The sequence below is a fragment of the Grammomys surdaster genome, unplaced genomic scaffold, assembly GCF_004785775.1.
Source record: "Grammomys surdaster isolate TR1022 unplaced genomic scaffold, NIH_TR_1.0 140, whole genome shotgun sequence".
In the NCBI taxonomy this organism is placed as follows: Eukaryota; Metazoa; Chordata; class Mammalia; order Rodentia; family Muridae; genus Grammomys; species Grammomys surdaster.
Genome location: NW_021604598.1, coordinates 10,905,342 through 10,919,880, shown reverse-complemented (window position 1 = coordinate 10,919,880; position 14,539 = coordinate 10,905,342). Strand labels below are relative to the sequence as shown.

At 39.0% G+C, this 14,539-nt stretch overlaps 1 protein-coding gene across 1 annotated transcript in view; it reads right to left on the bottom strand.

Moving 5' to 3' along the window:
- Nucleotides 1-14,539, bottom strand: part of Ccny (cyclin Y) — a 142,658-nt gene that overhangs the window by 55,386 nt on the left and 72,733 nt on the right. Inside the window, exon 3 of the mRNA XM_028763794.1 lies at nucleotides 1,112-1,146. Within this exon, the coding sequence (XP_028619627.1) occupies nucleotides 1,112-1,146 (35 nt within the window). The remainder of the gene's footprint in view (nucleotides 1-1,111; nucleotides 1,147-14,539) is intronic.

Genomic DNA, 14,539 nt, shown 5'->3' with positions numbered 1-14,539 from the left:
ACACACACACACACACACACACACACACACACACACACACACACACATACCATGGCATCCTCACACAACTCAAGGCAGGGGAAGGGGGGAGTTAAACCATAGGAATTAGCCTCTGACCTCTAGAAAGTGATCTGCAAGTAGTAGCTGTCATTGCTGCAGAGGGATCACCAGTTTCCTATGACCCCACCAGTCATCTTCTGATGGCCTTAAGAGTCTTTAATACACCGCTCTACCATTACACATATTAGGATCTACAAGTTCCAAAATGCAGGCTAGGAATCCTGAGCCAAGCCTCTGTAAGGTCAGATTCATCACTGCAGTTTTCAGTGTGAGAGTTTATAGCACACTTACTTTGGCAGTTTACCTAACTATATCATTCCTTACCTTGTGGAAGGAGTTTTCTTTCTTAAAGAACAAACATGATTAGAACAGGAGGGGTGGTTACAGCTTGTCTGTTGACAGTTTGCCATGGAGGGGAAGGGAGAGGCTGGAGAAGGTAGGTATACCTGTTCCTATCCTGTGCAGCCACCACGGGGAGATATACTGCTCAGAATGGCCAAGGCACTAGAGGAAAATTTTGAAAATTCTTTTAAAATTAAAGGGCCAAGTTTAGTCTCCCCATACATACAAACTGTTCTTAAGTATACAAACAAAATGTGAGGAACTGTCCCACAAACAGCCACTGTGTAGAAGAGAGAGAGAGGAAGCAGAAAGCTGCCCTTGAAAAATAATTACACTTACTCAAAGGGAACTGTACTACAAAACCAAACCAAACCAACCATCCAACCAATCAAACAAACGACAACAACAAAAACCCAGGAATTTGGGAAGAAGCAGAAATGAAAAGTTCAAAATTAAAAGACTCTGTTTTGTTTGGACCCGTGAAATATTTGCCATGGTCTTTTCCACGGGCATGTCCCCTCCACAGCAGTCCTAGAGTATCTGGAGACTATCTATCTGCTAGTGGGAATAAAGCCCAAGTAAAGCCTAGCAAATCATCATTTCGTCATCCCTCATTCTTGTTAAGCACCACACAACACACAGGGCATCTTCACCTACCACATTCTACTTGCAATCATTATGAAAAACATGAGGAGGCAGTTTCACTTACATGGTTAATGAAGAGACTCTTGCGTTTTTCTCTCACTGTGAAAAAAAAGGTAGGACAAAAATGTTATATGCATGGGTATCACCCCTGTAGGTGGCAGAGAAACAAGCCTCTGCTATGCTCATATTCTCCTACTAACCAAAGTTCCCAGTTACTCATCTACCACACTGAAGCGTAAAGAAGCTGCACCAATGGCAGATCTAAACTTGATCAACAGAAGTCAATACAGAGCCATTTAAGCAATACCATAATAACTGTATCTGAAGTCAACTGGGGACAGATTTTCATTACTTGAATGAAGTATTGGTATAGCTTATGAAAATTACATGTATACAATACTTTAAGGTAATTAAGAGAATTATTTACCTAGAACCCAAATGGATTTTTATAGATCAATATTACAAAAATGAATTATTAGTAAAAATATTGATATCCCTAGTAGCAGACCAAGTAATGTGGAACAAAAGTGCTCTGCAGTGGAAGACACTTGGTTCCCCTGGCCAGTACTGTGAACAGGCCTGAACTTCTTTCTGTTTTAGGAGGCCCTAGGGAGCATTTGCAGTTTCTACACTCAGGGGACAGGTGAGCCTCCCATACTGAATGCTTTTTTGTCCAGCCTTGTTCCTGCATATTCTGAACTGCATTGCATGCCTTTAGCCTCAGATTTTGTTCTAACAGGGAACCTTCAGCCTCAGAAACCAGAAGATTGCCAGAGAACACAGAGAAACTTGTGATAAACTACTGTCACTAAATGTTGTGTTGTCCTTTCTAAAGACTAACTTTTATGGGCATACACTAGTCCATCAACTAACCAAGTAGTTCCTTGTAGAAGATATAAAGGACAGACTTCTGCAAGGAGAAGGCACTAACTCAACAAAGTGCAAATTCAGCTTTTCATCTGAGCAAGCATTTATCCTATGGTTTGTACCCACAAAGCCCTCCAGCCAATAAGTTGGAGGACTTGGAGTTTTCTACACTTACAATTGTTCTAGATTCATAAGGAAACACTCTTGGTGCCTCCAATAGAGCTGAGTCAAAGTCCTGGCCCAGCAAGTGAAGAGACCTTGTTCTTAAACACTCGTAAATGAAAACTGAAGATACCAGAAGACAGAAAGACCTCCATGTTCATGGATTGGTGGGGTTCAATGTTATTAAAATGGTCATCAGACTAAAAGTAATTTACATATCCAATACAATCTCCTTCAAAATTCCACTGTAGGTTCAGGACTTTAATAACAGCACTCCATTATCAAAAGCAGGTAAATCTCTCAAGTTATAAGTCAGTCAGAGTTATACTGTGAAAACTTACCTCAAAACAAACAAACAAACAAACAAACCCATTCAATGCAATTCTTCACAGAAATTTTTAAAAGCAACCTTAAAGCTAATATGGAAACACAAAAGAATACAGAAACTCAAAATAGACTAAAGATTCCTGAACAATGAAAATGCCAGAGGTATCACCATCCCAGATTTCAAGTTATACTATACAGCTATAGTAATAAAACCAGCAACTGGAATAAAAACAGTCAACAGAACTGAAGACATACACACACACACACACACACACACACACACACACACACACAGCCACCTGATTTTTGATAAACAAGCCAAAACTATAAACTGGAGAAAAGACAACATCTTCAACAAACACCGTGCTGGTAAAACTGTTTAGCTATCTGTGGACTAAAACTAGATCAACATTTCAGATCTTGATTAGGACTCAACTTCAAATAGACAAGGACGTGAACATAAGACCTGACGATACCCTGAATCTGTGAGAGGAGAAAACAGGGAATATGCTTTCACTTATACAACTAGGAAAAGGTATTCTAAACAGTACTCTGGTAATACTGACTTCAATACCTGTAACCGATATATGAGACCTTATAAAACTAAAAAGCTTCTGCTCCACAAAGTAAGGTAAACTATAACTGAAGAGAAGAGGCAGTCTACAGAATGGGAAAAAAATACCAGCTAAACCTCTGACAGAGGGTTAATCTACAATACACAAAGAACTCAAAAAAACTAAATGTCAAGAAATCAATCCAATTAAAAAGTGGGCCATGTAATTAATCAGAATTCTCCAAAGATAGAATACTAATGGCTGAGAAATATTTTTTAAAATGTTCAATACCTATAGCCATCAAGCAAATGTAAATTAAAGTTTATTTGAAGTTGCACTTTACCCTGATCTAAATGGCTAAGACTAAAAGAACAAATGACACCAAGTGTTGGTCTGGAAATGGGAAAAGGCATATTCACTGCTGGTGGAAACACAAATTAGTGCAGCCACTATGGAAATCAGTGTGGAGGCTCCTCAAAAACTAAAGATAGATCTACCACATGACCTAGCTATACTATACATTTTATCTCTCTCCAAAGGACTATATCTGACTATTCAGAGACCCAATCATCCATACTCACTGAAGCTCTAGTCACAATAGCAGGAAAATGGAAGCAATCCAGATGTCTATCACCCAATGAAGTGCCATATTTTTACAATGGAAAATCATCCAGCTAATAAGAAAATAGAAATTACAAAATTTCCAGGTAAACAGATAGATCTGGAATCATTCTGACAGAGGTAACCCAGAAAGTCAAACATTGTTTCTAATACGTGGACTCTAATTTTGAATTTTTACATATGCATGTTTAATAAATTGGAGTGTCCATAGAGATCTGGAAATTACTAAAGAGATATGGGGGTAGAGGATGCTTAAGAGAAGGGAAACAGAACACAGGTGGTATGAAGAGGAAATAGAAAATAATGGGGCAAGAAGGATTAAATGGGGTAGAAGTGGAAAGCAGGGTAGAACAGAGGACATAAGGGAGGGGTAACCAACACTAAATGCTTCGTAAAGAAGTTACATGGAAACCTACTACTGTAGAAGCTTATTAAAATAAATATAAATATTAAAAACTTTAAATGGAGTCATCCAATAATGAGGGATGAGGGAAATGACACCTCAACAATACAGACAACCAGGTACCTCGTGCTAGCAAATAAACCCCCAATATCAGAATGGGTTACCTCTTTTTGAGTTGTTTGCTAGTGAGGTTCCATAGACCCCTAAACACTAATTAAGCTTTGTGAGATCAAACTAATTCACCTTGTGAGTTCAAAACCAGCCTGCTCTACATAGACACAGAACAACACACACACACACACACACACACACACACAATACAATACAACTGGTGAGCCCTAGTTTGGAGTGCACACCAAACTTCCACTTTCTTGAGCTCATAACTTGACCAGAGGTTAAGAACACAATGGCCAGAACAAGAAGTGTACTGTAATAGGATGTTAGTTCACACTTCCTAACTCTGGGCAAGGCATCCTGGTGAAGTCATTTCCACAAGGATGCAGGAAGGGAGCTTGGATTGTAGGCAGATCTTTGTTTATTTCAAGTCCAGATGCTGAGGACTGGGATATTCGGTACACTCAAGAGGAAACACAAATGAGCAAGGAGATAACAACAGGGACAGAAAGGACATTTTCACAGATGTGTACACTCAGAGGTGGAGACTGCAAGGCAGAAAATATAAGGCTAGCAGGACACAGCAAAAATCTATCAATCAACTTGTTCCCACAGAGAATACCTAGGGACAGAGGATTTCTTCAGAAATACAGAAAAGTCAACTAACTATAACCAGAAATGATTTCATTACAAAAGACATATTTATGTCAAATTGGAAAATGTAAAGCACTATGAGGAAGAAAGTTAAGAATAGTATAAATAAAAATTAAAGCTTGGGAAATAACACAAAGAGAAAATATACTATAACAATCCCAACACAGTATCTTGGTGTATATTTTTTAACTCTCTTTCCTGTGTGCATTTACAGAAATAAATACATTTGAAAATGGGTGGTTTTCTTCATGAATGTACTGACATATAAACACACCAATAGAAACATGTCAATTTTTGTACTGGTATCAGCATTTTCGTTGACTATATTTTCATTTTTTAAAATATAAATGTACTTTGTCATATGTACTATATTTTTCTTACTTGATTCCATTTTTAGGAAATTTTCTCCACTATTTCTTTTTTTTTTTTCAAAATGAGTCTTATTTTGCAGGGTCTTATTTCCAGGCTGACCCCGATTCACAGTCCTCCTGCTGCAGTCCCTGGAGTTCAAGAATAACAAGCATGTATCACCAAGCCCAATTTCTCTACTGCCTTCATAAGCTCACATGCATACTTGTCCTGCATTAGGATGCCCATGATTTCATGCATACACTGAAACAACTGAGCTAATAGTCACTAGAACTCCATTCTGCATATGGAGGTGGGGCATTATTTTGATGACTCAAGGTGTTGGCTGGGTACATTACTGCAAAGTACTGCTACAGACCTGACCTATTCCTGGTTTGCTTCCAAGATGTTCAGAAGTAACTCTTAAATTTGTCCAAGAACAATTTATCTGTAGTTAGAAAAACTAGAAGTAGAAAGATAGGCAGGAGCAGTTAAGCAAAGAACTACCTCCCACTCTCAGCTGAAGTGCATCTTCTCTCCTCTTAGACCCTGTGCTCTGATGTAAGGTGCTATATGGGTAGCATGACTCTAAAACCAAGACCAGTACAGAGGATGGCAGAGCCCTAGCCAAAGGAAGAAACTCAATGTAAAAAAGGTGCTGGGCTTCAGATATTTAGACTGTAGTGCTATTTTGGGTACTGTGCTTGGAGTTCTAGTAGACTGTGCATCCTTCTCATCTTTCTTATAGTCTCAGATACAGTTACCAACTCTACTTGAAAGATAAAAAACTTATTCAGGGACTGGAGAGATAGTTCATTAGTTAATTATTATTCTTCGAGGGGACCTTTGACAGGTTTTCAGCACTTACATGGGGCAGCACACAACTTCCTACAACTCCAGCTCCAGGAGGATCTAACGCCTCTGAACACCCACCCCCAGGATATCTGCCAGGGGTACAGTAAGACACAGACACATCCACATACTTTTAGGTATGTATATGCAAAAACAAAAACTTAGGAAAAAAAAAAAAACAACCACACTTACAAAGAGCAGATAAATAGGAGGTTATGGTTCTGAGCTTCTAGTCACTGTAGACTTCAGAATATCCTCCCAAGATTTGTAGCTGTTCTGTTTGGTTTTGTTTGTTTATCTCCCAAGTGCTGAGAATAAAGGCCTGCATCCCTATGCATGGCTACTGGCTTTTCTTACAAAATGTCCGTGACATTAGATTTTTATTTCTGTAGCCTCCTAGACGTCATGGCTCAGGTAATATTTAATTGGAGATAGGCTACCAAGCTATGAAACACACTGAGAGGGTTGTTTAGTATTAACAGAGGGGGAGCTGAAGGTGTTCAGAGATGAAAAATAACTAGATACTACTTCTGACCAACAGACCACAGCACAAGGCTGTCTATCAGCAGTAAACTGAGACTACGATGGCAAGGAGAGAGAACCCTACCCTGTTGGGTAAATCACCACCATCCGTTTTTTTGTTCCATGTCTGTATTTCCTGTTGAAGTCCCCTAACCACTGCAGCTGGGGACACCATTAAGCTATGGTAAAAAATGAAGAAAAATTCACACTAGTTCTAACTGACTGCATCAGAGTTTGTACTACATAAACAATTTTGTCTAGATTTAAAGTCTCAATGCTCAAAGAAAGGCAATATTCAAGAGAAGACCAAACCACTGCACCTGAAGAAAGTATCCCTCACAGACTTGGCCTAGCCAAGAGACTATTCCCCACTCTCTATCACATACACAGCCCTTACTTCCTATCCTACAACTCAAGGGATAATTGCAGAGAAAGAGGTGGCCCAAGGGCAGGTTACTCATACTAAATTCAGAGTGGGAAGAAAGAACTGTACATTTACTACCTGGGCAAGAAATATCTACGTTCTCCTGCCTCTACTTTGACCCTTTAATATAGTTCCTCATGTTGTGGTGACCTCCAATCATAAAACTATTTTCATTGCTACTTTGTAACTGTAATTTTGCTACTGTTATGAATTGTAATGTTAAAATCTAATATGCAAGACAAGTAGGTGTCGCATAGTAGGATGCGACCTCTGTGAAAAGGTTGGTTGACCCTCAGAAGGGTCATGACCCACAGGTTGAAAACCACTGCTTATAAAATGGCTATATTGCTTTATAATAAAGATAGAGGATGAGGGAGAAAGTGAAATGCTAAATAAAGCCATCTCATAGTGGTTCAGCTAGTAAGGATGAAGTAGTAAGACTCTTGCCTTTATCCTTTCGTTCCCAAAAAGCAATGGTAGCTTTAAGTTTTCTGTACCAAGTTGTTCAAAGTTGTTTCATAAAATAACCAATTCTCTCAACCACTTCACTCAAAAATAATTCATTAAAGTTGTCAAGATTGTTATGTGTATAGAAAAACCACTTTTTAAAATCAGTGATAAATTGACTGTCCATTAAAGAGAATTATTTTCAACAAATGGCTCTGCTTGAAGAAAGATAGAAGTTATGGCAGTAAGGGACACAGAACTGAAATGTCCCCCTGAATCTCAGGCCAGGGAAGCAATCTGAATGGAAAGAGCAGAAAAGAACACTTATTGGAAGCAGTTATTTTCCTTTTGTTTGTAATTTGAAACTCAGTTATATCTGCATGTAGAGTAGAAAGCACCAGTAGTTCGGTGAAACTAAAGCAATACACAAGTATCTGAAGTTCTAATAAAAAAGGAAGAAAGATGAATTCTAGCAAAATGAACGGCTATAGCCTATTTTTAGAATAATCCTTCCTCTTGTTAGGTCACTTCCTTTTACCAGGACAATCACATTGTGTTACTCACTCACAGGCTCTGACAATTACAGGAGATTATGGGGAAAACATCTTAGTTCAACAGAAGAAGCCTATCTGCTGCCAGGCAGCTTGACACTAGTTTTTCACCTCTCTGTTCTTAAGGATTTGAGGAAAATCAATTTTGATCCTCATTTTCACCACAGCCCCAATACCGATCCCACCTTCTTTTGCTTGTAATATGCTATATTTCTCAGCAGCTTTTCATTTATCAAAGAGAAAAATTTTGGGTTGAATTTTTTTTTAACCTAATAGATTGAAAACTGAGGCGTTCTCCATTCTTATACATAAGCTACCGTTTTAGATAGGTTTGTCTTCTTTGTAGTCTCTGTAGGACCTAAGCTGAATTAGAACCATCAATCTATCCAGAGTCAAGGGTAGAATCCGCAGGCTTTCCCCTTCGCCAGACATACCCTAGTCACCTTGCCATTATGCCCTACTTCTCTACCGGTATCCTAGAAGATTTATAAAAACTAAGTTTGTATTCTCTTTCCTCTCCTTTGAAACTAATGGCCAAAGAACAGTGAGGTAAGCTAAGGTAAGAACAGTAAGGTAAGGCCAAAGAACAGTGAGGCAAGCAATAAGGGCAAAGAAGAGATAAGCCCACACCATAGGAGAAATACACAAACCTATGACAGACTGTAAGGATTCTAACATCTTTAGAATGAGCTAGTTACTTAGAGTTTGGCAAAAGAAAGCAGGGTCCCCAGCCTGGTCTTTTTGGCTGGGGCAGTCACCTAACTGGTCTGTTCTTGTGGAGACACCATATCCTGATCCATCCTAGAGGAGCCACTGCACTCAGAGCAGTGGGTAAGAACACTCTCCCACTCCCTACACCCCAGAGTTACAACTGGAAGCCACAACTAGAAGTTACAACTAGAAGCACTTAAAGAGAAAACACAAAAAACCCTTAAAGAATTGCAAGAAAATACAATGAAGAAATTAACCAAAACCATCCAGGATCTAAAAAGGGAAATAGAAACAATAAAGAAATCTCAAAGGGAGACTACCCTGGAAATAAAAAACCTAAGAAAGAGATCAGGAGTCATAGACACAAGCATAACCAACAGAATACAAGAGATAGAAGAGAGAATCCCATGTGCAGAATATACCATGGAAAACATTGACATAACTGTCAAAGAAAACGTAAAATGCAAAAAGCTCCTAACACAAAACATCCAGGAAATCCAGGACACAACAAGAAGACCAAGCCTAAGGATAATAGGTACAGATGAGAGTGAAGAGTCCCAACTTAAAGGGCCAGTAAATATCTTCAACAAAATTATTGAGGAAAACTTCCCTAAGCTAAAGAACGAGATGCCCATAAACATACAAGAAGCCTACAAAACGCCAAATAGACTAGACCAGAAAAGAAACACCTCCCGTCACATAATAATCAAAACATCAAATGCACAAAACAAAGAAAAAATACTAAAAGCAGTAAGGGAAAAATGTCAAGTAACATTTAAAGGTAGATCTATAAAAATCACATGAGACTTCTCACCAGAGACCATAAAATCCAAAAGAGCCTGGACTGACATAATACAGACCCTAAGAGAAAACAAATGCCAGCCCAGACTACTATACTTAGCAAAACTCTCAATTACCATAGATGGAGAAACCAAGATATTCCATGACAAAATCAAATTTGCACAATATCTTCCCACTAACCCAGCACTTCAAAGGATAATTGATGGAAAACTCCAACACGAGGAAGGAAACTATTACCTAGAAAAAGCAAGGAAGTAATCTTCCAACAACCCCAAAAGAAGATAGCTACACAAACATAATTCTACTACTAATAACAAAAATAACAGGAAGCCACAATCACTTTTCCTTAATATCTCTTAACATCAATGGACTCAATTCTCCAATAAAAAGATGCAGACTATCAGACTGGATACACAAACAGGACCCAGACTTCCGGTCTGGGCCCGAGAACAGAGCAGATCTCAGGCAGCAGCTCTGTACTCAACTTCACAAAACCCAGAGGAAGAGGGCCTCCCAAGAGCTTTAATTCGGGCAGCATCTAACTGCAACACCCGCACCAAACAGGGGGTAACTGGAACCTACTGGGACCCAGGAATTCACTCCTGGCCCGGAGCATGGGTTCCTTCCGGTCTAGGCCTGAGAGTCAGCTCTGCACTAAATCTCACAGAACCCAGAGGAAGCGGGGCTCTCAGGAGCTCTAACCTGAGCAGTATCCTAAACAAGGAGGCAGCAACACTTGCCTCTATCAGGGACTAACTGGGACCCACTGGAACCCAGGAATTCACTCCTGGCCCAGAGCATGTGTTCCTTCCGGTCTGGGCCCGAGCACTCAACAGAGCCCTGGAGACAACTCTGCATCTAATCTCACAGAACCCAGAGGAAGCTGGGCTCCCAGGAGCTCTAACCCAAGCAGTATCCTAGGCAAGGAGACTGCAACACCTGCCCCAAAAAAGGGAGTAACTGGGACCCAGGAATTTACTCCTGGCCCTGAGCATGGGTTCCTTCTGGACTCAACTTGAGCACTGAGCAGATCTTGGGCCTCAGCTCTAACCCAAGCAGCAAAACCCATCCCAAACAGTTCTGACACAACCTAGATAATAGGAAAGACAGGCTCCAGTCAGAGACAGCGCAGATAGCACAAAGGTGATCCAGATGGCAAGAGGCAAGCACAAGAACACAAGCACCAGCAACCCAAGGTTCTTGCCATCATCAGAACCTAGTTCTCCCACATTAGAAAGTCCTGAACTCCCCATATCACCAGGAAAGCAAGAACCAGATCTGAAATCACTTCTAATGATGACGATAGAGGACTTTAAGAAGGACATGACACTCTCAAAACATTTGAGAACACAAGTAAACAAGTAGAAGCTCTTAAAGAGGAAGCACAAAAATCCCTTAAAGAATTACAAGAAAGCCCAAACAAACAGGTGAAGGAATTGAACAAAACCATTCAGGTCATAAAACTAGAAGTAGAAACAGTAAAGAAATCATAAAGGGAGACTACTCTGGAGATAGAAAACCTAAGAAAGAAATCAGGAATCATAGACACAAGCATCACCAACAGAATACAAGACATACAAGAAAGAATCTCAGGTGCAGAAGATAGCATAGAAAATATTGACACAACTGTCAAAGAAAACACAAAATTCAAAAAGTTATTAACACAAAACATCCAGGAAATCCAGGACACTATGAGAAGACCAAACCTAATGATAACAGGTAGAGAAGAGAGTGAAGATTCCCAACTTAAACAGCCAATAAATATCTTAAACAAAATTATAGAAGAAAACTTCCCTAACCTAAGGAATGAGAAGAACCATAATCCCATAATCATACAAGAAGCCTACAGAATGCCAAATAATCTAGATCAGAAAAGAAATACCTCCCATCACATAATAGTCAAAACACAAAACGCACAAAACAAAGAAAGAATTTTAAAAGCAGTAAGGGAAAAAGGGTAAGTAACATATAAAGGCAAACCTATCAGAATTACACCTGACTTCTCACCAGATACTATAAAAGCCAGAAGATCCTGGACAGATGTCATACAGACCCTAAGAGAACATAAATACCAGCCCAGGCTACTATACCCAGCAAAACTCTCAATTACCATAGACGGAGAAACCAAGATATTCCACGACAAAACCAAATTTACACAGTTCCACAAACCCAGCACTACAAAGGATAATAGCAGGAAAGCTCCAATACAAGGGGGGCAACTATACTCTAGAAAGAACAAGAAAATGATCCCCTTCCAACAAACCCAAAAGAAGATAACCACACAAACAATGCCTCCACTATTAGCAAAAATGACAAGAAACAACAACACCCTCTCCTTAATATCTCTTAACATCAATGGACTCAATTCCCCAATAAAAAGGCATAGGCTAACGGACTGGATAAGCAAACAGGACCCAGCTTTTTGCTGCATACAGGAAACACACCTCAGCCACAAAGACAGACACTACCTTAGAGTAAAAGGTTGGAAAACAAGTTTTCAAGCAAATGGCACTAAGAAACAAGCTGGAGTAGCCATTCTAATATCGAATAAAATCAACTTTCAACTTAAAGCTATCAAAAAGGATAAGGAAGGCCATTTCATACTTGTCAAAGGAAAAGTCAACCAACACGAACTCTCAATTCTGAATATCTATGCGCCAAATGCAAGAGCACCCACCTTCATAAAAGAAACCTTACTAAAGCTCAAAGCACACATTGCACCTCACACAATAATACTGGGAGACTTCAACACCCCACTCTCAGCAATGGATAAGACCATGGAAACAGAAACGAAACAGAGATACAGTGAAACTAGCAGAAGTTATGAATCAAATGGACCTAACAGATATCTACAGTGCATTTCATCCTAAAGCAAAAGAATATACCTTTTTCTCAGCACCTCATGGTACCTTCTCCAAAATAGACCATATAATTGGACTCAAAACAGGCCTCCATAGATTAAAAAAAAATTGAAATAATCTCTTGCATCCTATGGTCTAAGGCTGGTCTTCAATAATGACAAAGACAATGGAAAGCCCACATTCACATGGAAACTGAACAACACCCTACTCATTGATAATCTGGCCAGGGAAGAAATAAAGAAAGAAATTAAAGACTTTTTAGAAATTAATGAAAATGATGACACATCATACCAAAACCTATGGGATACAATGAAAGCAGTGCTAAGAGGAAAACTCATAGCTCTAAGTGCATACAAAAAGAAACTGGAGGGAGCTTACTTTAGCAGCTTGACAATGCACCTGAAAGCCCTAGAACAAAAAGAAGCTAATATACCCAAGAGGAGTAGAAGGCAGGAAATAATCAAACTCAGGGCTGAAATCAACCCAATAGAAACAAAAAGAACTATACAAAGAATTAATAAAACCAGGAGCTGGTTCTTTGAGAAAATCAACAAGATAGATTAAACTCTTAGCCAGACTAATCAGAGGACAGAGAGACAGTACCCAAATTAATAAAATCAACACTGAAAAGAGCAACATAACAACAGAAACTGAGGAAAATCAAAAAATCATCAGATCCTACGACAAAAGCCTATACTCAACAAAATTGTAAAATCTGGATGAAATGGACAATTTTCTAGACAAATACCAGTTACCAATGTTAAATCAGGAGCAGATAAACCACCTAAACAGTCCCATAACCCCAAAAGAAATAGAAGCAGTCATTAAGTCTCCCCACAAAAAAAAAAAAAGTCCGGGACCACACTGTTTGAGTGCAGAATTCTATCAGACTTTCAAGGAAGACCTAATACCAATTCTCTTCAAACTATTCCACAAAATAGAAACAGAAGGAACACTACCCAATTCATTCTATGAAGCCACAATTACGCTCATACCTAAACCACACAAAGACCCAACAAAGAAAGAGAACTTCAGACCAATCTCCTTTATGAACATTGATGCAAAAATACTCAATAAAATTCTAGTGAACCAAATCCAAGAACACATCACAACAATTATCCATCATGATCAAGTTGGCTTTATCCCAGGAATGCAGGGTTGGTTCAATATACGGAAATCTATCAATGTAATCCACTGTATAAACAAACTCAAAGAAAAAAACCACATGATCATCTCACTAGATGCTGAGAAAGCATTTGACAAAATTCAACACCCCTTCATGATAAAAGTCTTGGAAAGATCAGGAATTCAAGGTCCATACCTAAACATATTAAAAGCAATATACAGCAAACCAGTAGCCAACATCAAACTAAATGGAGAGAAACATGAAGCAATCCCAATAAAATCAGGGACTAGACAAGGCTGCCCACTCTCCCCCTACCTATTCAATATAGTACTGGAAGTCCTAGCCAGAGCAATTATGCAACACAAGGAGGTCAAATGGATACAAATTGGAAAGGAAGAAGTCAAAAATCTCACTATTTGCAGATGATATGATAGTATACATAAGTGACCCCAAAACTTCCACCAGAGAACTCCTAAACCTGATAAACAACTTCATCAAAGTGGCTGGATATAAAATTAACTCAAGCAAATCAGTAGCCTTCCTCTACTCAAAAGATAAACTGGCTGAGAAAGAAATTATGGAAATGACACCCTTCAAAGTAGTCATAGATAACATAAAATACCTAACCAAACAAGTAAACCTAACCAAACAAGTAAAAGACCTGTATGACAAGAACTTCAAGCTCCTGAAGAAAGAAATCGAAACAGATCTCAGAAGATGGAAAGATCTCCCATGCCCATGGATTGGAAGGATTGATATAATAAAAATGGCTATCTTGCCAAAAGCAATCTACAGATTTAATGCAATCCACATCAAAATTCCCACTCAATTTTTCACAGAGATAGAAGAGCAATCTTAAAATTCATTTGGAATAACAAAAAACCCAGGAAAGTGAAATCTACTCTCAGCAATAAAAGAACTTCTGGAAGAATCACCATCCCTGATTTCAAGCTGTACTACAAAGTAACAGTGATAAAAAACTGCATGGTATTGGAACAGAGACAGGCAGGAGGATCAACGGAATAGAACAGAAGACCCAGAAATGAACTCCCATACTTATGGTCACTTGATTTTGACAAAGGAGTTAAAATCATCCAGTGGAAAAAAGACAGCATTTTCAGCAAATGGTGCTGGTTCAATTGGAGGT